Genomic DNA, 27,424 nt, shown 5'->3' on the forward strand with positions numbered 1-27,424 from the left:
TGGTATTTTAAGGTTGCCCCATAAAAGTATAAAAATATATTAGCCCTAATGCATCTTTCTCTGACCTTCCCTCATCTCCTAAAGCTTCATTGTTACTATGTGGGTGAGGGTACTCTGCTACTTTTACGTGTACCTCAGTCTCCTGGCTGCTGTGATAAGTGCATGTGTGTCTCCACTGCTCTGCTCCTTCTCTCAGCTTTCTAGCTGCTGCAGGTGGTATGTTTCTGATGCTCTGTTCTTCCTTCAGTGGATTTTTCAGACCTGTTTTAAAGGGATGTTATCAGGCAATTGAAATCCAAAATTTAGGCTTTATTAAAAAACAAGTTTTACAAAATCTAATATTTATTAGAAATGTGTTCTCAAAATTGAAAGAAAACCACTTCTTAATTGTTCTTCAGCTTTACTACTCCAGTAGTGCAAGCTTGTGCTAATACATAACAAGTAGAAAACGAAATTGACTAGAAACCAAAGTGAGCGTGATATCTCTTGTCATTGAACAGACTAAAAGAAGGGCAAAGAGATTAAGTAAAACCACGTAGTGAACATTTAAATTAAATTTTAAAAATTCTTGTTCAGGTTCACAAGTCATTTGTAATGCCAGCAATAGACCAGAGGATCATTTATGTTCTAAATAAAATAAATAGTACAAATATTTCACTTTAAAGAGGTTTGGTGATAAAGTTAATAGTTTGGTGTGTAAAATTTCTGTTGCTTGCAGTGAAAGTGAAGCAAATGACAACTAAATTAAGTTGTATTTATCGCCTGTCTCACCCATACCAAAAGAGAGAGAATGAACATTCAGTTGCTACCTTGGAGAAATTTTAAAATGAAGAAATTAACTGTCTTGTGTCTCAAAAGTTTAAATGCATAGTTTAATCCCCCCCCCCACAAAAATTATCTACTTTACAAGTATTTTAATGATCCTTTTAAGCTTTACTCTGAAACTTATCAGACAACACCCTGTGATGTGTACACACACTTAATGAATGCTGTTTTTGCAGGTAGAACAAAATCGAGTAAAACTTTTGAATGACAAGGCAGTTGCCAAATCACAGCTTCAGAAGAAACTAGGCCAGCTCCTATATCTTACTAATTTGGAGAAGGTAAGGTATACAGTTCCTTGTTCGATGTTACAATATAGGAGCACCCTCTACTGCCCTAATGGACAGGAAGAGTCCGTCAATGTTTTTTCATTATAAAAAACATTTTTACAATAATCGTTGATAGAATTGTGTGGATACAATTTTTAAAAAGCATTTGCTAAGCATATACACTTTTCATGCAGATCTTGAACTAAATATATATTATATTATATTGAACCATATTATTCAAATAAGTGAACATGTTCACATAAGCATAATCAAGTATATTTGGAATTGTGAAGCTTTAATATGGAAATTGAAGGTGTAATATAGAATGAAGACTTTTTAATGTTTTCATGATCTCCCAAAGAGAGACTACAGTGTGCTGAGACTATGTATTAACAAATATACAGAACTTGCTTTAGTCTTAAGTAGTTTCTGTTGTGGTACTAGATTCAAATCAATGTTGGGTAGGGACATAAGAAAGGTCATACTGGGTCAGAACAATGGTTGATCTAGCCCACTGTCCTGTCTTCTGATGGTGGCCTATGCCAGGGAATAAAGAGAGCAGGGAAATTTCGAGTGATCCATTCCATCATCCAGTGTAGCTTCTGACAGATGGAAGTTTTGGGCTTCCCAGAGCATGGGGTTGCATCCCTGATCATTTTGGCTAATAGCCATTGAAGGACCTATCCTCTGTGAACTTAACTAATTCTTTTTTGAACCTAGTTATGTTTCTGGCCTTCACAACATCCGTTGGCAATGAATTCCACAGGTTGACTGTGCATTGTATGAAGAAGTACTTCCCTTTGTTTTAAACCTGCTGCCTGTTAATTGCATCAAGTGACCTCTAGTTCTTCTGTTATGTGAAGGGATAAATAACACTTTCCTGTTCATTTTCTCCATAGCATTTATGGTTTTATAGACTTCTTCCATACCCCCTTTAGTGCATAGGTGCTGTAACTAGGGTTGTTGGGGGTGCTGCTGCACCCCATGGCTTGCAGTGGTTTCCATTATATACAGGGTTTACAGTTTGATTCAATGAGTCTCAGCACCAACACTATACAAATTGTTTCAGCACCCCTGCCTTAGTCATCTGTTTGCTAAATTGAATAGTCCCAGTCTTTTTAATCTCTACTCATATGGAAGCTTTTCCATACCCTAATCATTTTTGTTGCCTTTCTCTGTACCTTTTCCAATTTTAGTATATCTTTTTTGAAATGGGGCGACCAGAACTGCACATGGCATTGAAGGTGTGGGCATACCATGGATTTATATATATATTTATGATATTTTCTATTTTATCTATCCCTTTCCTAACGGTTCCTAACATTCTGTTAGCTTTTTTTAACTGCCACTGCACATTGAGTGGATATTTTCAGAGAACTATCCACAGTGACTCTAATATCTCTTTCTTGAGTGGTAACAACTAATTTAGACTCCATTTTGTATGTAAAGTTGGGATTATTTTTTCCTATGTTCATTACTTTACATTTATCAAAACTGAATTTCATCTGTCATCTTGTCCGGTCATCCAGTTTAGTGAGATCCCTTCGTAATTCTTTACAGGTAGCTTTGGACCTAACTATCTTGAGTAATTTTGTATCCTCTGCAAATTTTACCACCTTTCCGTTCATCCCCTTTTCCAGACCATTTATGAATATGTTGAGCAGCACAGGTCCCCGTACAGATCCTTGGGTGACCTCGCTATTCACCTCTTTCTAAAGTGAAAAATGACCCTTTGTTTCCTATTTTTTAACAAGTTGCTGATCCATGAGAGAACCTTCCCTCTCCCCTGACTGCTTACTTTGCTTAAGAGACTTTGATTTATAGATTCATAGATTCTAGGACTGGAAGGGACCTCGAGAGGTCATCAAGTCCAGTCCCCTGCCCGCATGGCAGGCCCAAATACTGTCTAGACCATCCCTGATAGACATTTTATCTAACCTACTCTTAAATATCTCCAGAGATGGAGATTCCACAACCTCCTTAGGCAATTTTATTCCAGTGTTTAACCACCCTGACAGTTAGGAACTTTTTCCTAATGTCCAACCTAGACCTCCCTTGCTGCAGTTTAAGCCTATTGCTTCTTGTTCTATCCTTAAAGGCTAAGGTGAACAAGTTTTCTCCCTCCTCCTTATGACACCCTTTTAGACACCTGAAAACTGCTATCATTTCCCCTCTCAGTCTTCTCTTTTCCAAACTAAACAAACCCAATTCCTTCAGCCTTCCTTCATAGATCATGTTCTCAAGACCTTTAATCATTCTTGTTGCTCTTCTCTGGACCCTTTCCAATTTCTCCACATCTTTCTTGAAATGCGGTGCCCAGAACTGGACCCAATACTCCAGCTGAGGCCTAACCAGAGCAGAGTAGAGCGGAAGAATGACTTCTCGTGTCTTGCTCACAACACACCTGTTAATACATCCCAGAATCACGTTTGCTTTTTTTGCAACAGCATCACACTGTTGACTCATATTTAGCTTGTGGTCCACTATAACCCCTAGATCCCTTTCTGCCGTTCTCCTTCCTAGACAGTCTCTTCTCATTCTGTATGTATGAAACTGATTTTTTCTTCCTAAGTGGAGCACTTTGCATTTGTCTTTGTTAAACTTCATCCTGTTTAACTCAGACCATTTCTCCAATTTGTCCAGATCATTTTGAATTATGACCCTGTCCTCCAAAGCAGTTGCAATCCCTCCCAGTTTGGTATCATCCGCAAACTTAATAAGCGTACTTTCTATGCCAATATCTACGTTGTTAATGAAGATATTGAACAGAGCCGGTCCCAAAACAGACCCCTGCGGAACCCCACTCGTTATGCCTTTCCAGCAGGATTGGGAGCCATTAATAACAACTCTCTGAGTACGGTTATCCAGCCAGTTATGCACCCACCTTATAGTAGCCCCATCTAAATTGTATTTGCCTAGTTTATCGATAAGAATATCATGTGAGACCGTATCAAATGCCTTACTAAAGTCTAGGTATACCACATCCACCGCTTCTCCCTTATCCACAAGACTCGTTATCCTATCGAAGAAAGCTATCAGATTGGTTTGACATGATTTGTTCTTTACAAATCCATGCTGGCTGTTCCCTATCACCTTACCACCTTCCAAGTGTTTGCAGATGATTTTCTTAATTACTTGCTCCATTATCTTCCCTGGCACAGAAGTTAAACTAACTGGTCTGTAGTTTCCTGATGAGGAACTTTGTCAAATGCTTTCTGAAAGCCCAGATACCCTGTATCTACTGGATCACCCTTGTACCCATGCTTGTTGACACCCCCTCAAAGAATTCTAATAGATTGGTAAGGCATTTTTTCCCCTTACAAAAGAAGTGTTTACTCTTCCCCCAACATATCGTGTTTATCTGTGTGTCTGATGATTTTGTTCTTTACTCTAGTTTCAACCAATTTTTCTGGTACTGAAGTTACGCTTACTAGCCTGTAATTGTGTATATCGCCTCTGGAGTCTTTTTGAAAAATCGACATTACATGAGAGATCCTCCAGTCATCTGGTACAGAGGCTGATTTAAGCAATAGGTTCTTGTCTTATTGGTAGAATAGGTTCTATCAACACAGCAGGTATATAAGTCAGTCTGCTGGTACTGATTTCCTAGCTACCTCTGCCAGGGCTTTGGAGTGGAGCCCGGAGCTGGAGCATGGACCAGTAGGTTTTTGCCCAGAGCTGGAGTGGAGCCGGAGCGGAGCAATTCAAAAATTTGATTGTTCCAAATCCCTGACCTCTGCCCGTTCTTGCTAGCTATCCCTGTGGTGAATCTCTCTCTTTCCAGGTGTCTTCTTTCTCTTTCAAATTCCTGGGACCCCCCACATACCACACTTAATAAAAGTCTGTAAACAGGTAATCTATGGCTGTGGTAGTGTATTTAAGCTTTCAGTTACATCTTCTACATTATTAATCTAACTGCACAGCCAAAATTAGTGCATTTGCCTGAGTAGTTATGAATTACTTAAAAGCTTTTTGTGATGGCTAGCTCTCCATTCTCTACATATCAAATTATTCAGGTATAGATGTGATTATGATTTAACTTTGAAAACGTATGTAGAAAAAATAGGGGGATTTTGTACACTTGATGCACAAACTTTATAGTTAAATTTTAACTGTTTCAGAGATTACCAGCCGACTCGCATTCAGTATTCATGAACAGTTTAAAAGTGTGTGTGAGGGTGTTTTTCATAATTTAATGTAACTAATTTTTTCAGTATCACTATAATTTGGCTTTTAACTACTGCTGATTTTATTTTTGGCTACAGAGTCCATTGTTTGAAAGTTGGAGTGGATGAGTTGAGAAAACAATTTTGGGCTTTCTAAATAGTGCAAACGAAGATGTAAATAGAGGGAGAGATGTAAATATATAAGGGAAAGAACAGGACCATGTACAGCAACTCAGAATAAAAGATTCTCTTTTTTAAAATGTGATTATTTTGCATAGATAATTTAGTCTGCTTTAAAGGTATATGGCCTGATTTTCAGTGGTGTTGAGCACCAGCAGTTGTCACTGAAATCATTGGGAGCTGCAGATGCAAAGCAGTTCTGAAAAATCAGACATTGTTTAGTAGGTGTAAAATTTTCCAGTTTAAATGGGTGAGTAAAACATCTGTAGTTTTTTTTTTTTCCCCACTATCATCAGTCATAATAATAATAAACAGATTAGTAGATTTCATATCTAGGCTGGTAAATTTGCATGACAGTTTTACAAAGCTATCTAATTTGTTCATACGGCTGTATATCTTAGGCCTGGTCTACACTGGGGAGGGGGAGGAGGAGGGGGATCGACCTAAGATAAGCAATTCTGCTACAAGAATAGCGTAACTGAAGTAGACATATCTTAGGTCAACTTACCTCGCGTCCTCACGGCATGGGGTCAACTGCCACCGCTCCCCCGTCAACTCCGCCTCTTGCTGCGGTGGAGTACAGGAGTTGACAGCAGAGCGATCACTACCCTTAGACTGGACTGGAATACCCAAGGAATACCCAAATGTTTATTTTATTTATATATATATATATATATATATAGTGAAACCTATTTTAAACAACCAAAACAAATCAGTTACTTAATGGAAGAGGTGTTCTAATAAAGATGGGTCAGAATTGTACCCAATATGCTTAGGGATAATTGTACAATGTCTTTAAGACAGAAGATTGCCTAATGCAGGTTAGCTTTTGTATAAACGTAGCTTTTTATCAACTCTACCTTGCCTATTTCTGTCAACTGACCTTCCAAGCAATTTGGACAATGCAAACTAGCACAAACAAAAGGTAAAAATTCTACATATCAAGCAGACTGAAAACATGTTATAATATCAGACTCATATTTCAAACTTTCAAAAACCGAAGAGCTTTCTGCTATCTCACTTCCTTCCTAGTGTGTCAACAGAGCATTGCATTAAATATTATATTATATAAAAAAACATCTTTTAAAGGTGTTTGAATGTTTAGCCTGTTGAGGATATCTTTGGCTGGTCTAACAGTGCTTTTATAATAGAAATTAAAGCTGGTTTAAAAAATAGAGGTTGTGGGGCAAAATTCCTACAATATTCTGTCTTCAGTGGAACATTGACTAAAATTTTCTAAATTACTCTAGTAGAAATGCAGGTGCAACTTAAAGTTCAGTGACATAAACAGCAGTGTTATCATTTAATGACCCTAAACCAGATTATCTTCCTGTAATTCATGGGGAAAAGAAGTTGCTTTATTTCTCTTAAGAATTCTTAAAGACATTTTGGCAACTTTAAAAGCAATTTTAAATCAGTTCAGAATGAACTGTGATAAGTTGCCAAATTAATTATCTGAAATGTAGAGTAACTCAATTTTGTTTTTCAATTAACTTTTGTTATGCTTTATAGTCTCAGGATAAAACTACTGGAGGCGTTAATCCGGAACCGTGTCCAATTTGTGCCCGCCAACTGGGAAAACAGGTAAAACATCCGGGCATTGATTCTCACTTTTGCAGACCTAGGCTAAGAATTCTCAGCATTTTTAGACTAGATTTCAGCAATCTGAGTTTAACTGAATAGTATCTTTAAACTGGGAAATTTAATACTTTTCCAACATGTCTTCTTGATCAGATGAGCTAATATTTATATGTACTGTACCTTTTTGGTTCTTGTATTAGGTGAGAGGTAGACTAAAAAGATGCATGTGAGAGAGCCTTTTCAAATAGAATCAACTTGTTTTGGAAGTCAAAACTGTGTTATTAGAGAAGAATAAGAGGGCAGAATTTTGATCCCCTTCTACCCATCATGGAACAAATCACCTTGGACAAGTGGGTTCTAGAAATAGTTAGCAAAGGGTACTCCATCCCATTCATCTCTCTCCCACCCCACCCCCTATCCCACTTCAGGGACCTTTCTCACAAATACCATCTACTAGAAGAGACCTTCTGTGACTGGGAGCCATAGAACTGATCCCATTCTAACACAGAGGGAAAGGTTTTTATTCCCACTATTTTCTGATCCAAAAAATAATCCGGCAGGTGGAGACCTATCCTGAACTTGAGGAACCTCAACAAGTTCATCGAACTACAACAATTCAAGATGGAACGGGGGACTGGTTCTCGGTCCACATACTTCCATATCACCATACACCCTTCCCACAGGCAATTCCTCCTGGGGTCCAACCATTTCACTGCAAGGTACTTCTCTTTGGCCTTTCTACTGCACCCAGGGTATTTTCCAAGGCCCTTTCGATGGTGGCGGCACATGTATGCAAACAAGGAATTGTAATATACCTATACCTAGATGATTACCATTTCAAAGCTCCATCCAGAGTCAACGCATTCGAAGCCATAAGAAAAACATTGGACCTTTTCTCAAACCTTGGCCTCCAGGTAAACATACAAAAATCAGTACTGACACCAGTACAGCCTCTGGAATTTATTGGGGCTCAGCTGGATGCTATGTAGGCCAGAGCCTTCCTCCCAGTTTAGAGATTTTCCGCAGTAATCAATCTCATCTCCACCATGAGAACCAGCCCATAGGTCTCTGCCAGGACTTGTCTGTAGCTGTTCGATCATATGGCAGCAGCCACGTTCATGGTGAAACACACAAGATTACACATGCACTGTCTTCAGGGATGGCTACAAACAGTGTACGTACCCCACTAACAAAGTCTAAACAAACTCTTATCAATACCAATCAAGATCAGGGACTCATTAGACTAGTGGACACAACCCCGAAACATCTGCATGGGGATCCCCTTCCTCCAACCAACACTGTCTTTGATACTGATAACCGACATCTCCCTACTCAGTTGGAGAGCACATCTACAGACCCACACGATGCAGGGCAGGTGGTCCCCCTCAGAATCTGCATTGCACATCAACCTCCTAGAATTACGTGCAGTCCACAACACATGCCGACACTTTCTACCATTAATCAGATAAAGGACCATAAGAGTAAGGAGTAACAACATCACCTGCATGTTTTATATCAACAGACGAGGAGGAGCAAGGTCACCATCCCTGTGCTTAGAAGCACTAAAATTGTGGAACTGATGTATCCAACATGGCATTGACATCTCTGCCACATACCTACCCTGACACCAGAACACCACAGCAGACTTGTTGAGCAGAAGATTCTCACAAGACCACAAGTGGAAATAAGATACAAAAACCCTGTAGCATGTATTCAACCGCTGGGGATTCCCAAACATAGCTCTCTTCACCACATCTGAAAACGCCAAATGTCCACAATTCTGCTTAAGAGCGGGTCTGGGTCTCTGACTGCTGGAAGACATCTTCCTCATTACATGGGATGCACCCCTCCCTACTCAATGCCTTTCCACCCTTTCCTCTGCTGTTCAAAGTACTTAACAAGATACAGGTGGAATGAGCCAGAGTCATTCTCATAGCCCCAGTATGGCCACAACAGATGTGATATCCTTACCTCGTGTTCATGATGGTCTATCTACCAATCACCCTGCAGTTGACTCCACACTTCTTGCAGGATGCAGTCCAAATCCTCCATCCGAATCTAGAACGTCTCAATCTGAAGGCATGGCTCCTTCATGGTTTCAGGATCCGGAGATAACCTGTTAGGAAGAGGTAAAGGACATTCTTTTAAATAGCAGACATGCTACAACTTGCTGTACTTACCTGCATAAATGGAAAAGATTCCAGACTTGGTGCAACACCAAACATATCGCAGCAATGAATGCTCCTTTCCCACTCATTCTAGACTACATTCTAGAACTTAAAAGATCAGGATTGTCCACAAGCTCTGTTTGCGTACATCTGGCCATCATTACTGCATTCCACCTCAAGATAGGTCATTCCATATTTACTCACCCACTAACAAAAAGATTCCTTAAGGGCCTTCAAAATATTTACCCTCAAATACAAGACCCCACCCCTCTGTTGGGATCCCAGTCTAGTTTTGCACTGTCTCACCAGCCCTCCATTTGAGCTCATGGCAACTTGCTCTTCCATACACCTATCTATGAAAACAGCATTTCTTGTCGCCATCACATCCGCCCAACTGGTAGGAGAAATAGGTGCTCTCATGGTGTAAAAGATTGTGTACAGAGAGTACAAAGATAAGGTCATGCTATGACTACACCCAAAATTCTTTACCTAAAGTACCATCCTCTTTCCATCTAAACCAACCTATCCACCTTCACTCCTTCCCGAAACCACATGCCAACCAGCATGAAGCCGCACTACACACCTTGGATGTCGGATGAGCATTAGCCTTTTATCTTGACAGGACTAAATCATTCAGGCAATCACCAGGCTTATTCCTCTCTCTTGCTGAAAGATCAAAGGGATCAGCCATATCCAAACAACATCTATCAAAAAGGAGTGCATACACCTTTGCTATCAATGACACAAGTTTCGACCACAACCAGGAACTCGGATGCATTCCACTCACTTGCTGTCCACCTCGATAGCCTTTCTAAACAACATGTTGATTACTGACACTTGTAAGGTGGCCACCTGGGCATCCACAGATACCTTTAGTCAACACTATGTGATTACCATGACGCAGCATCAGAGGCCTTACCAGGACACACTGTCCTATCCTCCGTAGAAGACGTCACTCCGAAGTCCCTGCCGTCCATCTAGGGACACTGCTTTACAGTCACCAACAGTGGAGCACCTATAGGGACACTACTTGAAAAAGAAGAGACAGTTACCCTGTGCAGTAACTGAGGTTCTTTGAGATGCGTGTTCCTATAGTGCTCCACTACCTGCCCTCCTCCCCTCTGCTTTGGAGTTAAAATGTAGACTGCAACAGAGATGGAACTGAGGGCGCTTGGACCTCACAGCACTAGATAGATGTTGCTCACGGTGTGAGATAGGGAGCAGCACATTGCAGCCCAACTGTCACTACTGCCAAAGATCTCCAATCCCGGGCGCAGGGATGCTACCACACCTACAGTGGAGCACGCCTAGGAGGACACATCTGGAAAAACCTCACTTACTGCACAGGGTGAGTAACCTTCTCTTCTTCTTTGAGTGATTGCTCATGTGTATTACACAATAGGTGTGCGTGCTCGCCACATGCACCAGTGTTGGAAGTTTTTCCCCGAGCAGTACCGGTAGGGGAGCACCCCTAGCAATCCCTGGAGTGGTGCCTCTATGGCATGGTATAAAGGGTGCTGCACGCTCCCCCCACCCTCAGTTACTTCTTGCCACCAGTGAAGGTGCTTTGCTGGAGCTTGTCCCCAGAACTGGTTCGTTCAGTGTATGCGATCTGTAGTTAGTACTCGATTAGTTTTAGTTTAGTTTAGCTAGTGCACCCGGGCAGGGGCATGCCCCCCACCCCAAGTTTTAATTCGTGCAACACTTGTAGGCACCCGATGCCAGTGAGTGATCCACATGCGGATCACTGTTAACGCTGTTTGGGTGAAACCCATCTCAGCGATCGCTGCAAGATTTGCAAGTCGTTTAAGCCTCGGACCAAGAGAGAGAGACGCATTAGGCTCCGGGCTATCCTCATGGAGTCAGCGTTGACCCCGACTCTGGCGCGCCGCTCCAAGTCGGCACCGGGCACCGTGGTGTCAGTGCACGACGACCCCCCAGCGCCATCCACTAGTCAGCACTGCTCCCCGTCCACGGGGCATGCAAAGAAGGCTAAGAAGAGGCCTTCTCCGCTGCAGCACCGGAGTAAATCTGGGGCAGAGACTAGACCCATGTTGGGCAGTCCTCAATCCCCATTGACCTCTAGGCCTCCGACTCAAGTCGAGCAGAGTAGCCCCTCCCATTCGGACACGCTTCCCCAGATGTCCGGATGCCCTCCACGCCAGAGGCCCTGTAGGCGGCCCAGGACGTGATGTCCATGCAGGTACCAGGAGCGCCGCCAATGTTAGCCCCGAAGTCCAGAGGCAAGCTGCCACTGGGATCTCCGCAGTCGCCCCCCGACTCGGTACCGGTCTCGGTCGAGGGAACGTTCCCGACTTTGCTGCTCAGCAACCATTCAGTGCATAGTCCACAGAACGGTTGCCATCGACTCTCACCAGGTTGTCTGGCTGCATTCCGACTGACAGAAATTCTCGGCACCGCTCCGCATTGAGGACCGAGGCAGACGTGACCGAGGCAGACGTAGCCAAAGGTCCTTGTCTCGGAGGGGCTATCGTAGCCGGTTGCGACACAAAAACGTCGATGCCGTTCCCATTCGTCATCTCGCTCCAGGATCCCGCTACAGCACTGCTCCTGCAGCCCTGAGCGTCAATCGCCGGCGATTCGCCGTCCTGAATCCGCCCGCCAGAACCAATCACAGAGCAGCTGCTACCGGCAGTATCGTTCCTCCACGTCGGAGTCGTGGTCTTGGGGTCGGAACTGGTCCCAGCACCACTGCTCTTCCCGTTCCAGGGACAGCGGCAGGTCGTACGTCAGCCTCCCTTCGTAGCCATCCATCGATGGTTCAGGCCAGCCAGGCTGAACAGCCTGCTCCACCAGTGCCACAGCAGGTGCAGTGGTACCGGGCCCCCGTGGCCTGCCCAGTGGGCACTGTGGCCCTCGACGCAGCCCTCGGTGGGGGCTCGCTCGGTGGCCGGAGCATCAGAACGGCCATCTGCCTCCCTCTCCCGACCTCCGAGGAAGGAGTCAGTGGGACATACATCCTTGGTGCCATGCCTGGGGGACCCTCCGGTGTCGGTGGACATGCAAAGTACTGCGCCTCCCTCCTCACCCTCCCCTGATGAGGTGATTACGGCCCCTCCTCCCTCCATCCTGCTGGAGGACTCTAAAGCCCACCAAGAGCTATTGAAAAGGGTGGCATCAAACCTTAGTCTTCAGGCAGAGGAGTTGGAGGAGACATCGGACTCCCTTTTTAACGTCCTGTCCGCCTTGGTACCGGGCATGGTGGCCTTGCCTCTCCATGAAGGGGTGGCGAAAATTTCAAATGCCCTGTGGAAAACCACAGCCTCATTGGCCCCCATCTCTAAGAGAGCGGAATGCAAGTATTTTGTGCCCACCAAAGGGCATGAATACCTATACACCCACCCTGCTCAAGGATTCAAGGAGGCTGGATTCATTTGGGAAGAAAATTTATTTATCCTCGAGTTTCCAGCTATGGGTGGTGAACCATCAGGTTCTCCTTGGCTGGTATGTGTTCAATCTGTGGTACTCCCTGCCCAAGTTCGAGGACTCCCTCCAAGAGCGTGACAGGAAGGAGTTCAAAGCACTGGTGGAGGAGGGTACAGCAGCTGCCAGGGCAACCCTGGATGCAGCGGACACGGCCGTGCGGTCCATGGCCTCCGTGGTGTCTATAAGAAGGGCGTTGGGGCTCCTGCTTTCTGGGCTGTCCAGTGAGGCGCAGACTTCTTGCAGGACCTCCCGTTTGACAGCAAAGCTCTGTTTGTGGAACAAACGGATATAAAACTGAATGGCCAGAAAGACTCCCGCACCACGCTTCAGACTTTGAGCCTCTATGTTCCGGCTCCGGCTAAACCCAAGTTTAAGCCATAGCAGGCTCCCGCCCAGGCCACCCACTCTAAATATGAGTCCCCTTTATAAAAAGTCACGGGACAATAAGAAGCGCCCGCAGAGGCAGTCTCAGTCTGCCCCCCAGCCTGGGTCCTCCAAAGGCAAATAGACAGGGAAACGGCGGTTTTGATAGGATGCCCAGGGGTGCCCTACCAGTTCTCATCAGGGATCCAACCACAATAAAGCTTCCCTTCTCCAACCGGTTGTGTGCTTTCCTCCCGAAATGGTCGCGGCTGACCTCGGACCGATGGGTCCTCAACACCATCTCCTGGGGTTACACCCTCCAGTTTACCTCTACCCTGCCCAACCACCCTCTGCCCCCATCCCTCCTGGGGGACCCCTCTCACGAGGCTCTGCTCAAGCAGGAGGTAGGGTGGCTCCTTGGCCTAGGAGTGGTGAAAAGGGTGCCAGCGGAGTTCAAACACAAGGGGTACTACTCCCACCATTTCCTTATCCCGAAGGCCAAAGATCCATCCTGGATCTGCGAGGCCGGAACCAGTACGTAGTAAAGCTCGAGTTCTGCATGGACTCCCTGGGCTCCATCATCCCCTCCCTGGATCCCGGGGACTGGTACGCCGCCCTCGATCTGCAGGACGCGTACTTCCACATTCATATATTCAAGAGGCACAGACGCTTCCTCCGTTTCACGGTTGGGCAGGAACACTACCAATTTACAGTCCTCCTGTTTGACCTGTCTACTGCCCCCAAGGTGTTTACAAAGTGTATGTTGATCGTGGCAGCCTACCTCAGGTGCCATGGGGTCCAGATCTTCCCCTCTCTGGACGACTGGCTGGTCAAGGGCAGCTCCTGGTCGCAGGTGCAGGATCATGTGGCGTTCCTTCTATCCACGTGCGCTACTCTGGGCCTGTTGGTAAATGACACCAAGTCCACGTTAGTCCTGGTACAATGCGTAGAGTTTATTGGGATGGTCCTGGATGCCACGTTGGACAGAGCCGCCCTCCCACCGGACAGGTTTGAGACCCTGAAAGCGCTCATCGACATGATCACAAGGTTTCCAGTGAGAGAGTGTCTCCAGCTCTAGGGGCACATGTCGGCGTGCATATATGTGGCCTGCCACTCCAGACTCAGGATGAGGCCCCTCCAGCTCTGATTGGCCTCGGCATTCTCCCAGGCCAGAGACAGGATGGACAAAGTCCTCACTGTGCTTGAACCAGTGATCGCCTCCCTCCAATGGTTCCTCCCCGGGGAACATGCTTCATGGGGTCCCGTTCAGAGGCAGGGCCCCATCGATGGAACTGGTGTCCGATGCATCGGGTCTGGGGTGGGGAGCTCCTGTGCAGGACGTTCAGACTCAAGGTCTGTGGTCTGCGCAGGACATGGCCCTCCACATAAATGTGAAGGAGCTCAGGGTGGTCTGGCTGGCGTGCCTGGCCTTCCCCTTGCACCTGCAGGGCCGGGAGGTCAGGGTTCTCACGGACAACACGGCCTCAATGTTTTACATCAGCAGGCGAAGTGGGGCCCGTTCCTCTGCCAGGAAGCCCTCAGTCTGTGGGACTTCTGTATAGCCCACGACATTTGTCTACAGGCCTTCCACCTACTGGACAACCGGCACTCATGGGTGGATCGCTTGAGCAGGGACTTCTCCTCTCAGCACGAGTGATCTCTTCCCCCAGAGATGGTGCACAGACTTTTCCAAGAGTGGGGAACTCCCCAGGTGGACCTGTTCACAACTCGGCAGAACTGTTGCTGTTCCTGGTTCTACTCCCGGGGTGGCTGGGATGGGGCACTATTTCCAATGCCTTCCTCCTGTCCTGGTCAGGCCAGCTTCTCTGTGCCTTTCCCCCGATCCCACTGATAGATAATGATGGATAGGGCCCGGGTCCTCCTGATTGCCCTGGCGTGGCCCAGGGAGCATTGGTACGGGACCCTCACGAGCCTGGCGGTCGCCCCGCCATGGCCGTCCCACCCGGACCTTCTCTCCCAGGACCAGGGCTGCCTCCTCCACCCCAACCTAGCAGCACTCCACCTCATGGCGTGGCTGCTCAATAGTTAGGCCGGGAGGAAAGGACGTGCTTGGAAGGGTTTCAGCGTGTCCTCTTGGAAAGTAGGCGACCCTCCACACGCCGAGCCTACTTGGCAAAGTGGTCTCGGTTTTCCTGATGGGCAGATGAATGGGACGTTTCCCCCGTGGCTGCCCTGATCCAGCTCATTTTGGACTACTTCCTCATCTTAGGGCCCAGGGCCTGGCGCCCTCGTCCGTCAAGGTGCACTTGGTGGCCATATCGGCCTTCCACCCATGGGTGCAGGGCCACACAGTATTCTCCCATGCTATGACTCGCCGATTCCTTAAGGGATTGGATCTTCCCGTATGTTCGGCCCCCAGGCCCCTCACGGGGCCCCCCGTTTAAGCGCTGGCTACGTACTCCTGGTCGCACCTCTCGTGGAAGGTAGCCTTCCTGGTGGTGGTCACGTTGGATAGGCGGGTCTCGGAACTAAGGGCCCTGACCTCCGAGCCCCCATACGCGGTATTCCATAAGGATAAGGTCCAGCTCCACCCACATCCTTTGTTCCTCCCGAAGGTGGTCTCTGCTTACTACATGAGTCAGGACATTTTCCTACCGGTCCTCTGCCCCAAACCCCACGCGTCCAGTGAGGAGTGCCGCCTCCACATGCTGGATGTGAGACAGGCTCTTTTACCTGGAGCGGACTAAGCCATTCAGGAAGTCCTCGTAGCTGTTCATCACCTCGGCCAAATGTATGACAGGTCGGCCGATCTCCACTCAGCGTCTCTCCAACTGGATTACCTTGTGCATCCGTACCTGCTATGACCTGGTGGGAATTTCCCCGCCGTCAATTGTGAGGGCACACTCGACTAGGACTCAGGCCTCTTCAGCTGCCTTTTTAGCCAATGTCCCCATTCAGGACATTTTCAGGGCTGCCTCATCGTCTTTGGTTCACTCGTTCACCTCGCATTATGCAATCGTCTTCCAGACCAGCGAGGATGCCGGGTTTGTGAACTCCTACCCACCTTGAACAGAGAGAGCCTGGAATACACATGAGCAATCACTTGAAGAAACCTTTTCTGTAACTGGTGTTCTTCAAGATGTGTTGCTCATGTCTATTCCACATCCCACCCTCCTTCCCCTCTGTCGGAGTTGTCTGTCAAGAAGGAACTGAGGGTGGGGGGAGCGCGCAGCACCCCTTATACTGCACCATGGAGGCGCCACTCCAGGGGTCGCTAGGGGCGCTCCCCTACGGGTACTGCTAGGGGAAAAACTTCCAACACCAGTGCACATGGCAAGCACGCACACCTGTGATGGAATAGACATGAGCAACACATCTCGAAGAACACCAGTTATGGAAAAGGTAACTGTTTTTTCAGAAACAAATAATAATTGATAGAATAAATATCAATAGTCTAGATACTTTTTCAGAACTAGAAAAGCCAGAATTTTGGAGTGAATTTACTGAAAAATATTTTATTTTGGCAGCTAGCTTATGGGATTTGTCGTCCTATGACTTTAAGTGCAGGTACAGCATGGGTAATGGTAGCTTTTGCTACACTGGCCTACCAATGTGCTAATGGAATTTAACCAGTGACCTAAGATTGAAAGCTTCATGCCCCCTTTTCAATCCCCTGTATTATCCAATCCCTCAGAAATGTTTCTTATATACAGTATAATGTCTTAAAGTTGCATTTCTATAAGTGGTGTCTTTGGACCCCTAGTGGTCTACATAGAGCTGGCTGGTCACATGGTGTTGTTGACTCCTTGTTTCCAGTTGCTAAAAAACCCATTAATTGCAAAATATTCTTCTGTAAGGAACTCTTGTAGTTGCTATAGGGATGTCGTATGATACCAGTTGATAAGGGAGGTGATCAGCACAATCATAAGTAGAAGGGAAGGTGTCCGCAACAGAATACTCCATTATCTTATAGTCCACACTCTAAAAAAAGGTTGAGAACTCCAGTTCACAATCTTCTTTCTTTAAATAAAGGGGTGCCATTACACATAATTTAGTAATGATATACAAAAAATCAAAACATTGTTTCATGAGTTTTGGAGTAAGGATTGTGACTTTTGCTCTTAACAGGATTTATAAAAACAAAGCTTTTACAAAACTGAAGGCCAATAGAAATAGTCTGTAGATTTACAAACAGTTATTATTTAACAAATACTCTTTCTGTGATGTTTGCAACCTGGTTCCAGTGCATTAAATCCAAAAATAAAAAATTGGCTAGGCAATGATTTAAAAAAAGTAAAACTGACTTGTCTAATTTTACTTTTTATACTGAGAGATATGCAAATAGTAAACACTATAAATAGTACAGTTGGTGGGATAATTTTGTGAAAATTTCCATTTCTGTTGGAAAACTTCAAAAATCAAAATTTTTCAACCAACTCTAATTAAAAAATATTTTTCTAGAATTTCTTCTGTTTTAATAATCTAAAGTGTTATTTTTCATAAAGGTAAGGAAATGTTTTAAATAATTTAACCAAATTATATATCTGAATTTTTTCTTGTGTGTGTATATATAAGAAGAAGAAAGCGGTTTTATATTGTATTGTTGTTCCTTTTATATTTCCCTATCTAGTGGGCAGTGCTGACATGTGGACATTGCTTCTGTAATGAGTGCATAGCTATTATTATAGAGCAGTACAGTGTTGGCACCCGCAGAAGTTCGATTAAATGTGCCATCTGCAGGCAGACAACTTCTCATAAAGAAATATCCTACGTCTTCACTGCAGAGACTGCAAACCAGGAGGATGATATTCCTGTGAAGGTAATTTGCCATATGTAGCGTATCTTGGCCCATCTGTTTAGAGATGCACACTTAGTATGCAACAGAGCGTGTGCATGCTCGATTTTGGCATGCAAACCCAAAATATGTGTTCACGAGTGGTGTTCGTTCATAAGCATGTAGGGTTTTTTTCCCCATTCCAGCTGGGTGTGATTTACATGCACCTTTTTGATAATATGGTCCTCACTTTTATTCTCTTCTCAAAAATTTAGACAACTGGAAACTAACTATGAAGTAAAAATTTTAATTTTTCTTAAACATAAAATGCATGTTAGTTACCCTCTTAAAGAACAGACGTGCCACATGTGATGGCATCAAAGATCAGATGTTTTGGAAGGATGCTTTTAAATGTCTGATTGAAGTCTGTTAGAGATGAGTTACAAAACTATAATTTTTTTTAAAACTAGATAAATAGTTGTCTTTCATGTGAAAATAAAATCTGAAGGCCAGAACCTAAATGGAAACAGCCTTTATTGTGCTTTAATGAGGGTTTTCGTAACATCTCATCTCTTGTAAAAACAGACACATAAACATATAAAGGGCTGTGGACAACCTGCTTGGAAGATGGGTGAATGATTGGCTTTTTGTAGCTACCTCCTGTAGCTCTCGTAATTTTTTTTTGCCGGGGGCGGGGAAGGGGAGGAAGGGAGGCAGGGAATTCTGAAGCCTTTTTTTCAGATGAGTAGCGCTTTCTTAAGAAAACTTGTTGCATCTTTATTTTTAACCAGTTTGTAACCAAACAGCTAAATCTTGATTTACCAGAGATCTGAATTTTGTTCCTGAATCTGGTTTTCGCACCTCTGTGTGTGGTACAGATTTAGGTTTATGGACTTTATGGATAGCCATGAAAGATTAGCTGCTGTTCAGACTATAGTGGTTTTAAAGGATAAGAAGTTGTTTTTTCCTTTATCTTTTTTAAAACATTGCTCAATGAAGATTAACATATACCGCATCAACTGTAGAACACTGTAGGCAGTCAATACAGTTGAGGAAACTACTCCCAGTAGTAGGCATTATGCCTGCCAGTAAGCATTTGCAGGGTCAGTCTTATTATGTGGTTCAGCTGTTTGTTTATTTAATTCGAGAGTGGATTCATGTAAAACTCTCCTTTCAATTCCTTCCTAACATTGTTTCCAGCATGTGGCTGCTTTCTTTCTCCATGGTGAAAAGATGGAGTCTGCAGCTCCATCCCTCCTCCATCTACTTTGCTTGCTGATTAGTCAGTGGGTTTGATTCAGGGTTACTGAGTGTACAAAGCTCTCAGCCTCAGATTTTTAAAGCTATTAGGTGGTGCTGTGCTCAGAGTTACATCACCTAAGACTTACTTTCAAAAGAGATTTAGGTACTTAGGAGCCAAAATCCTATTAATTATTTGTATTACAGTAGCGCCTAGAAGCCCTAATCATAGATTTGCATCCCGTTGTGATAGGCACAAACACACAACAAAAAGACGGTCACTGCCCTGAAGAGCTTACCATCAGAGTAATTACTGAGCAGTGTGACCTGTTAAGGCAGTTGAAACTGGCTGGCTCTTTGTCCAAGAGTCCAGGGTTCCTTTCTATACCACTTTTTCTTTGAGATTGTCCATCTGAGTCCTTGTGCAGCTGTATTGAAGGCTTTTGGAGAAATCTTCCTATTAAGGTGTGTTCCTTCTTTGCCATTTTTGTCTCTTCCTGATGACAGAGTTTGTTTGGAGAGGAGTTATTTTTTTGGATTTTAAGTAATGTTTTGGGATCCCTAGGCTGCTGGGCCAGAAATATTCATTTTTGTTTTACAATGGTAGTTTTGTAAAATTCTAGTTTAAAAAGAAAAGAAAACAAAACTGATAACTTATGGTGGTTGAAAAAACATGGATGAGGAGCCTGGATTTAAAATACAGTGGTAGAGAGTCTGGTCGTTTGGCAGTGATTTCACTGAGGAAATTAAAGATACGTCTACCCTGGAGCTAGCGGTGTAATTCCCAAATCAGGTATACATACATGCAATAGCTTTGATTGAATTAGCACACTAAAAACATCATGGTATCTGCAGTGGCACAGACAGCAGGATGAGCTAGCTGCCCCGAGTACAATCCTGTTAGAGACCCTGGATATAGATTCGGGTAGCTGCCCCATCACACCACCCACACCACTGTGACTACACTGCTATTTCACACTTCCTTGATAAAAGCTAGCATGCAAATGTCTGCCTGAGCTGGAAATTAACCTTCAGTGTGGCATACCCTAAGCCAGCAGTCTCAAACACGCGGCCCGTGGAGTTATTTCCTGCAGCCCGGCATAGGCGCTGACTCCACCGGCAGCCAAGCTTCCTCCTCTTCCCACTCCCCACCTACCTCCCGCGAGCGCACCGCATCCCCGCTCCTCTGTTTGCCTCCCAGCGCTGTCCATCACAAAACAGCTGTTTGGCAGTGTTTAGGACTTTCCAGGAGGGAGGAGCGGGGATGCAGCACGCCCCGGGGAGGAGGCGGAGAATCGAGGCTAGGGTGATGCAGCCCTCAGGCCAGTGTACCAGTCCTCATGTGGCCCTCATGGTGATTTGAGTTTGAGATCCCTGCCCTAAGCCTAAATCAAATAGTGAATACAGGGCTGGAAGTAATTGGCATGACTTGGCACCAGGGGGAGTAGGTAGATTGTTCTTTGGGAGTGTTAGTAGTTTGGGTTTTCTGTTTGTAGGATTTTTTTAACAATATTTTTCCATATTTTCAGTATTTACCCAGGAGTTTTGGAAGGAGAGGGTAAATGTCATTCCATCTTGAACAGTATAAGGCAGTATCACGGGGGTCTCATTCATAGATTCATATATTTTAAGGCTACAAGGGACCATCAATATCATCCAGTCCAGGGGTAGGCAACCTACGGCACACGTGCCGAAGGCGGCACACAAGCTGATTTTCAGCGGCACTCTCACTGCCCTGGTCCTGGCCACCGGTCTGGGGGGCTCTGCATTTTAATTTAATTTTAAATGAAGCTTCTTAAACATTTTAAAAACCTTATTTACTTTACATACAACAATAGTTTAGTTATATATTATAGACTTATAGGAAGAGACCATCTAAACATGTTAAAATTACTGGCACGCAAAACCTTAAATCAGAGTGAATAAATGAAGACTCGGCACACCACTTCTGAAAGGTTGCTGCCCCCTGATCCAGTCTGATGTCCCACATAATTCAGGCCATAGAATTTCACTGAAGGATTCCTACATCAAACCTATAACCTTTGGTTCAGCTAAAATATGAAACACTTCATGTATTTGCATGTCATCCTTGCATTGAGTCATGCTAATATCTTCTTTGCATCATTCCAATTTTAGTACCTGTGCTGCAAAAGCAAGCAAGTTTTATTTAAAAAAATGCAGCTGTTCCCCCTCTATTCCTTTTTTAAAAGAATGGCAATACAAAAAAAATGTTCAGTGTCTGTAAGTACCATGATAAATGTTGATAGCTCACGGATCTGTATGTGAAAATTTAGGACCAGTCCTATATTTACTCTTGTCTCTGTGATTGTCCCATTTCTCATTACTTTCTCTAGTCAGTGTCTTTCTTCTGTTTTGTCAAGTCAGCATTATCCACACAGTGGTAATGCTGCACTCAATTACATGTGGCACTCTATACACGGAAGGTCATTATGGGGATCCTAGAAAGTTTTTCACTCTTTGTGGAAAGTGCTAGCTATTCTTAGTCTGCCATCTGATCAAGTGATATGCTCACACTAGGGATTTTTTAACACGGGTCAATTGATAGTTAACATGTTTATATATACTAGTCTGGATATTCCACAACAGAATACAGATATTTGTGGATTACTCTTGTCAGACTAGCATGTACAAACATGTAAGATAACACAAATTAAATGGCTATTATTTAACTCCAGTTAAACTCAAATGTAAACAAACACAAGATGTGTTGCTGGGCAATAGGATAACAAATGTCCAGATTGTAAGCCAAGAATACATAGTATCTATGGTACATCTCCTGGGGGAAAATGCTGACTTATTTTTGGCACTAAGAATCATCCTCATTTAGTATTTATTTTTACTTAAAATGTGAACCACGGTTTCTTCCGTGTGGTGGGGGTTATGGAGGGGTTGTGTTTACACGTGTTTTTTTCCCCCCCAAGTTCATGGTGTACCTTTTAACTTGATTGTTTAGAACAGAATGATTTAAAAAAAACTGGAGCAGCAAAGGGTCTGGGATATTTTGTACTGTATCCATAGTTTCAATTCTCTTGCTGCTCCGTTCACTCCTTTTAGGTGTCACAGATGTGCCGTACACTCAAATCAGCAGGAGAATGAGTTTGCAAAAACTGACAAAAAGCAGAAAGTAAATAGGAGCTGTGGAAAGAGTGGAACCACAGAAATGAATGAAGCAGCAAAAACTGCTTTTTTTAGGTGTAAAAATTACCAAATTTCAAGGTATTTTGGGGTGGTAATTTAAAAAATCTCTGTGGTACTGTTCGGTGAAGGTTTTTGTCTTCCTTTTTAATGCTGCTGATCAGTCAAGAATCTGGAAAATATCGTCCCTGTCCTGAAGACTATATAAGGCCTTGAAACTGCAGACACTTACACAAGTGAGTTACTCACTGCCTGAGTGGTTACAGGACTCTAATTTTGTACATCATGACAAATTATGTTAACATAAAGAGAGGTATGAGGATGGAATGAAGGAGGACCAATACAATAATAAAATCACATGGTTACTCAAGCTGGGTATATAAACACTTTGAACTTTCAATTGAATTAATATATTTTCTTTGGGCAGTTTTTCTGTTGCAAAGATTGAATTTGGTAGATTTGCTTTTAATTCATTTGTCAGTGTTTGATGTTGTGTGTGGAGAGAGAGCTTCCTAATTATAAGGCTCTCTGTAGCATAAATGTGTGATTTCTGTAAAATGAAATGGTATGAAGCAGTTCTGTAGCACATCTGCACAAACACTGTACAAAAAGGGAAAATGGCCCCCTTACCCACTGTTATTTGTGTTAGTTATTTCCACCGTACAACTAACTGTGGTGCTGTTGACTAAACTAAATTGGTCTACACTCTTGAGAAATTCTACATTTTAAAGTATTTCTTGTACAAGTAGTAGTTCTGAATGGCAGAGTGATTATCTTTTTCTGCTTGTGAATGGATGGTGGCAAGAATTACAGTACAGACCCGTTTACGCCCAAATCTGCTTAACGCACTGTAGCGCCATGCCTCCCAGTGCTACCTATTTAACACGTGAGACTCGTTAACACGCGGTACAGGAACTTGCTATGTAGTGCTACAGATTTGTTCACTAACTCACTGACCTAGAAATCAACAGGAAGTGTGGAGTGGAAATGTGTTGTACGTCTTTACCGCCAACCGGGAGGTGGGGGGGAGGGGCAGCAATGTTAAAGCACTGCTGCGGCAAAGGACCATCCTTAAAGTGCTTTAAAGCACTTTAAGGATGGTCCTTTGCCACGGCAGCGCTGGGCCGCCGATGGGGGGGTGGGGGTCGGGACGACGCAGCAACGTTAAAGTGCTGCCGCAGCAAAGGACCCTGCAGCGCTTTAAGGTCTCTGCCCCTGGGCCACCGATGGGCATGGGTGGGCAAAGGGAGCAGCTGCCCTGGTGCCGGTGATTTAAAAGGGCCCGGGGCTCCGGACACCACTACCACAGCAGCGGCATTCGAAGCCCTGGGCCCTTTAAATTGCCATGGGAGCCCTGGGCGGTGTGGACCAGGCGGCATGGAAGGGCTGGCTGGGGGATGCTGACCCCTAACCCCGCCCCTTCCGCCCAAGGCCCCACCCTTTCCGGGGGCCAGAGCCTCCCTTGCCCCGTACCAGTAAGTGTCCTGAGTTACTTTCACCCCTGTGTAGTAGTAGTAATGTTTTTATTAGATTACACATTTGAGTTTATATTCTTACAAAGCGCCATTAACAGATAGGCCTGCCATATTTGGGACGCTGTGAATACATATATAATCCTAGATAATTATACATGTGTATATATAGATATCTTAAGATATTTCAGCATGGCCTTCTTAACCCACGGTCCGTTAACACGTGGTTGTGACGGCTTGACTCCCGACATCCGCGCGTAAACAGTTCTGTACTGTATCATCTTTTGGCCATGGTGCAGCTTTATTAAACCTTTAACTGAAAATATCTCCTAAAAGCAGCCTGTCCCTGGAAGCAGTGAAAAGAGGAGAAAACTGTCATAGACCACCTCCCTTTTTTCATTCTCTAGTCCACAGCATAACATTTCCTTGGCCAGCCAAGTTTGCCTCATACCAAAGCCTGATTAAATCCAAAGTATTGTGCTGATGAGGCAACTACTAACTGTTTAGGCAACACCTTGCATAATTACCTGGAACTCCAGGCAAATCCAGCCCTTTCTAGGAAGATTCACTGACGTCCAGTTCTCAGAAAAGGGGCATCACTCCAACTCCCAACCTCTGTAGGGTCATACCAGTTGTGCTCCCCTATTTATTTTATTTCCCCCTCCACCAGCTTCCCTGGGGAATGCTTCCAAACAAGGTACCACCCAAAGCTGCAGTCCTTTGATTCAAAGACAAACTAATTGTACCATGAAATCATAAGTGCCCGTACAGTCACTTCCAAGTCTAGAGATGCCCACAGCACCCTGCCCTAACCCCTAGGACAGCCAATAACTTGATACAGAGCAACAAGAAACAGATTCTGCATGCAGCTAATATATGGTAATCCAGAAGACAAAGGAGAGAGAGAAATTGTGTCTTGCAGCAGTGTGGAGACCAGAGTAGAAAGAAGCCTAGTTTCACTTGGGGAACCACCCCATCCACCTGCAACTCCGTCCCAGCACTTATAAGAATTAACCAATCTCAGCTCCCCTAACAAAGGATGGGTACCATTGGCTGGCTGTTGCCATAGAGCTGCCAAAGGTATCATCCAGCCCCCCAGCCTCCAACCCTTTTTTAGATATACATCTTTTGAACAGTCTACTCACGCTTCTGGAAACAGGATTGTAGATGTCTGCCAGGTACATATCAGTAGCAAAGGTGTTGGCACCAAGAGTTGTTCACTCCTGTACCCAGGACATAGCACTGAAATTATTATAGAAAATAGTGGCAAAGAAGCTGGCACTGCATATGGAAACCCTTGACAGCTGTAGCTTTTATACAGATTTTCTCAAGCATTCACATAGCTACTTGTGATATATGAATGCTTGAGCAGCCCAGTGCTTGCTCCAGGCACTCACTTGGAGTGGACTCACTTCCCCACCAATACTACAAGCAGCAAAACTGCACTAAATTTGACCTGTCAGTATAACACAGCCAACCATGTGCAAATCAGCATTCAGAAAACAGGTGTAGACAAAAATAAAACAATACTTGCCTGGCTGAGACAACTGCAGCGTGCAATTGTATAAGCACTTTTAAGCAATAAAATATCTTTAAAAAACACTAGGTAAAATTACTGCAACACATATTCATAATAAAGGAAATACATTTTCTGATTGCCAGGCAAACAGAGCCCATATGCAAACAAGTAAATGGCATAGAGAACAAAGTGAAGAATGAGCAAGAAATAGAACATAGTAGTGTACTCTTTTGTATTGAGAACATTGTAATTTGTGTACATAAGATTGAATGAATGGAAAGTAGATAGAGTAGGTAGACAGGATTTGCATTACAGTGCACACTTAGTATGTACTTTTTCCTGGATTGTTCTTAGTTTGCGTAGCTAAAGGTAAAAATAGTTTTTTAGTATTCAACTTTACAGTTACAAGTCTCACTGTGACAAATTTAAAATGGCCATTTGGTTAATAAAGATGTAACTTATATATTTGTAATACACATGGTAAAATAATATACTTTGCTTTTGATCTAAGAATCTGTGTTTTACAAATATTGCTATTTAATATATTTCACCCCTGTGAATTACACATGTGATGAAATCAAGTAGGGCTGACCTAGTTAGAGGAGCAAATTTTTAGTAACCTACAATAGAGGGTAAAAATGTTACATATGTATTGTGACAAAGCTCTGTCCTTGTCTCCATGGGTCCCGTGTTTCCTGGCAGATTTCGCTAGCCTCAAAGGCTCACTGTGACCCTCCACATAGCCCTTCTCTCTCTAGAGGCAGGGGTCACAGCCTACTGAGCCATTTTCATCATAAGCCAGCGAGGGAGGTAAGGAGAAGCTATCCTCCCTTGCACAGTCTCTGTTTTCTCTCCGTCTCAGTGATTAATCGGGGAGGGGGGGGCAAAGAGGGGAGCCCAGGCCCGCCCTCTACTCCAGGTTTGAGCATTGGCCTGCTATACCCAGTGTTGTGAGTTCAATCCTTGGGGGGGCCATTTAGGGATCTGGGGCAAAAATCTGTCTGGGGATTGGTCCTGCTTTGAGCAGGGGTTGGACTAGATGACCATCCTGAGGGAAGGATGTCCCTTCCAACCCTGATATTCTATGATCTCTCCCTATGCCATACTTCTGCAATTACAATAACACTGCTCTACATCCAAAATGTTTCTGAAATAAATGTAGTCAAACTTTAATAATTTTTGGTCACTGAGAACGAAAATGATGCTGAAAATTGTTGATTGGCTCTAGTTTTCAAGATATGCTATTGGGTCAGTATATACAACCCTTGACTTGAGAATGGCGGAGGATAAGTGAGTTATAAGGGGAAGGGATCTCAGTGTAAACCAGAAATGACTAAAATACATCTTTGACTGGATCTATGAATAAATCTATGACTGGGTTTGGACAGTACTTGCTTTTTAGGCAAAACAATGAATGATGCAATCTGAAGCTGGTATTGCGTCAAACATGATATGAATTGCATCATGTTATTCCTAGAAGTCATGAATGATGCAATCATAACGAAGCTTACATCACTCTGCTGAACAAATTGCCCTATATCAGCTCTAGAAATCATACAGTGTCATGCTGTCTTATTTGTCAGTGTTTGATTTTGCAAAGGGACACATTTCTGTTTAGCCAAAGTGAGCAGAGATGCCTCGTACTTGTGTGAACAGTGCAGATAATTTCTGCTATGTTTGTGGTGAAGTGACTTTTGCATCCCTAAAGCGCAGTATAACCACTATGGTTAAGAAAGCCTATCACCTTTATTTTGGCTGCAAAATTGGAGATCAGGACAAGAGGTGGGCCCCACACATATGCTGCACACTTGTGCAACAAATCTTCGCCAGTGGTTGAACAGGAAAAGGAAATCTATGCCTTTTGCAGTGCCAATGATTTGGAGAGAGCCAACAGCTCATACCAGCAATTGTTACTTCTGCATGGTGCCTCCAGTTGGGAAAGGTGTGTCAAAGAAGAAAAAGTGGCCTGTGCATTATCCAAACATTCCATCAGCTATACGCCCAGTACCCCACGGAGAAGGACTGCCGGTACCTGATGCACCAGAATCATTCTCACTTGAGTCAGAAGAGGATGAGGATGAAACTTCTGGTCCTGAACCATCAATGTCACAGGACCCACATTTTCTCCCATCCTCCTCCTCTGAACCACACCTCATAACACAAGGTGAACTGAATGTCCTTGTCAGGGATTTGGAACTACCCAAGAGTAAGGCAGAGCTGTTGGGCTCCAGACTACAGCAGTGGAATCTCCTGGCAGGTGATGTTAGGGTTTCCTTGTTCCGTGACCGTCAAAAGGATCTTGTCCCA

General features: G+C 44.2%; 1 protein-coding gene, 1 long non-coding RNA gene and 1 other non-coding gene across 6 annotated transcripts in view; 1 reads left to right on the top strand and 2 right to left on the bottom strand.

Annotated features, from left to right (window-relative positions):
* The window catches only part of SHPRH (SNF2 histone linker PHD RING helicase), a 142,941-nt gene that overhangs the window by 96,899 nt on the left and 18,618 nt on the right, over positions 1-27,424 (top strand). For all 4 annotated transcript variants that reach the window (XM_054022743.1, XM_054022744.1, XM_054022745.1 and 1 more), the window contains 3 exons: positions 1,002-1,103; positions 6,950-7,021; positions 17,588-17,776. In XM_054022743.1, coding sequence (XP_053878718.1) covers positions 1,002-1,103; positions 6,950-7,021; positions 17,588-17,776 — 363 coding nt within the window. The remainder of the gene's footprint in view (positions 1-1,001; positions 1,104-6,949; positions 7,022-17,587; positions 17,777-27,424) is intronic.
* Positions 140-24,995, bottom strand: LOC128834180 (uncharacterized). The gene is made up of 3 exons (XR_008444396.1): positions 24,744-24,995; positions 8,990-9,134; positions 140-261 (listed from the first exon to the last, which is right to left on the bottom strand). It is a non-coding gene; the product is annotated as an uncharacterized LOC128834180 (long non-coding RNA).
* Positions 21,023-21,126, bottom strand: LOC128835186 (U6 spliceosomal RNA). Its single transcript, XR_008444603.1, has one exon. It is a non-coding gene; the product is annotated as a U6 spliceosomal RNA (small nuclear RNA).

This window comes from Malaclemys terrapin, chromosome 3 (assembly GCF_027887155.1).
Source record: "Malaclemys terrapin pileata isolate rMalTer1 chromosome 3, rMalTer1.hap1, whole genome shotgun sequence".
NCBI classification, from domain to species: Eukaryota; Metazoa; Chordata; order Testudines; family Emydidae; genus Malaclemys; species Malaclemys terrapin.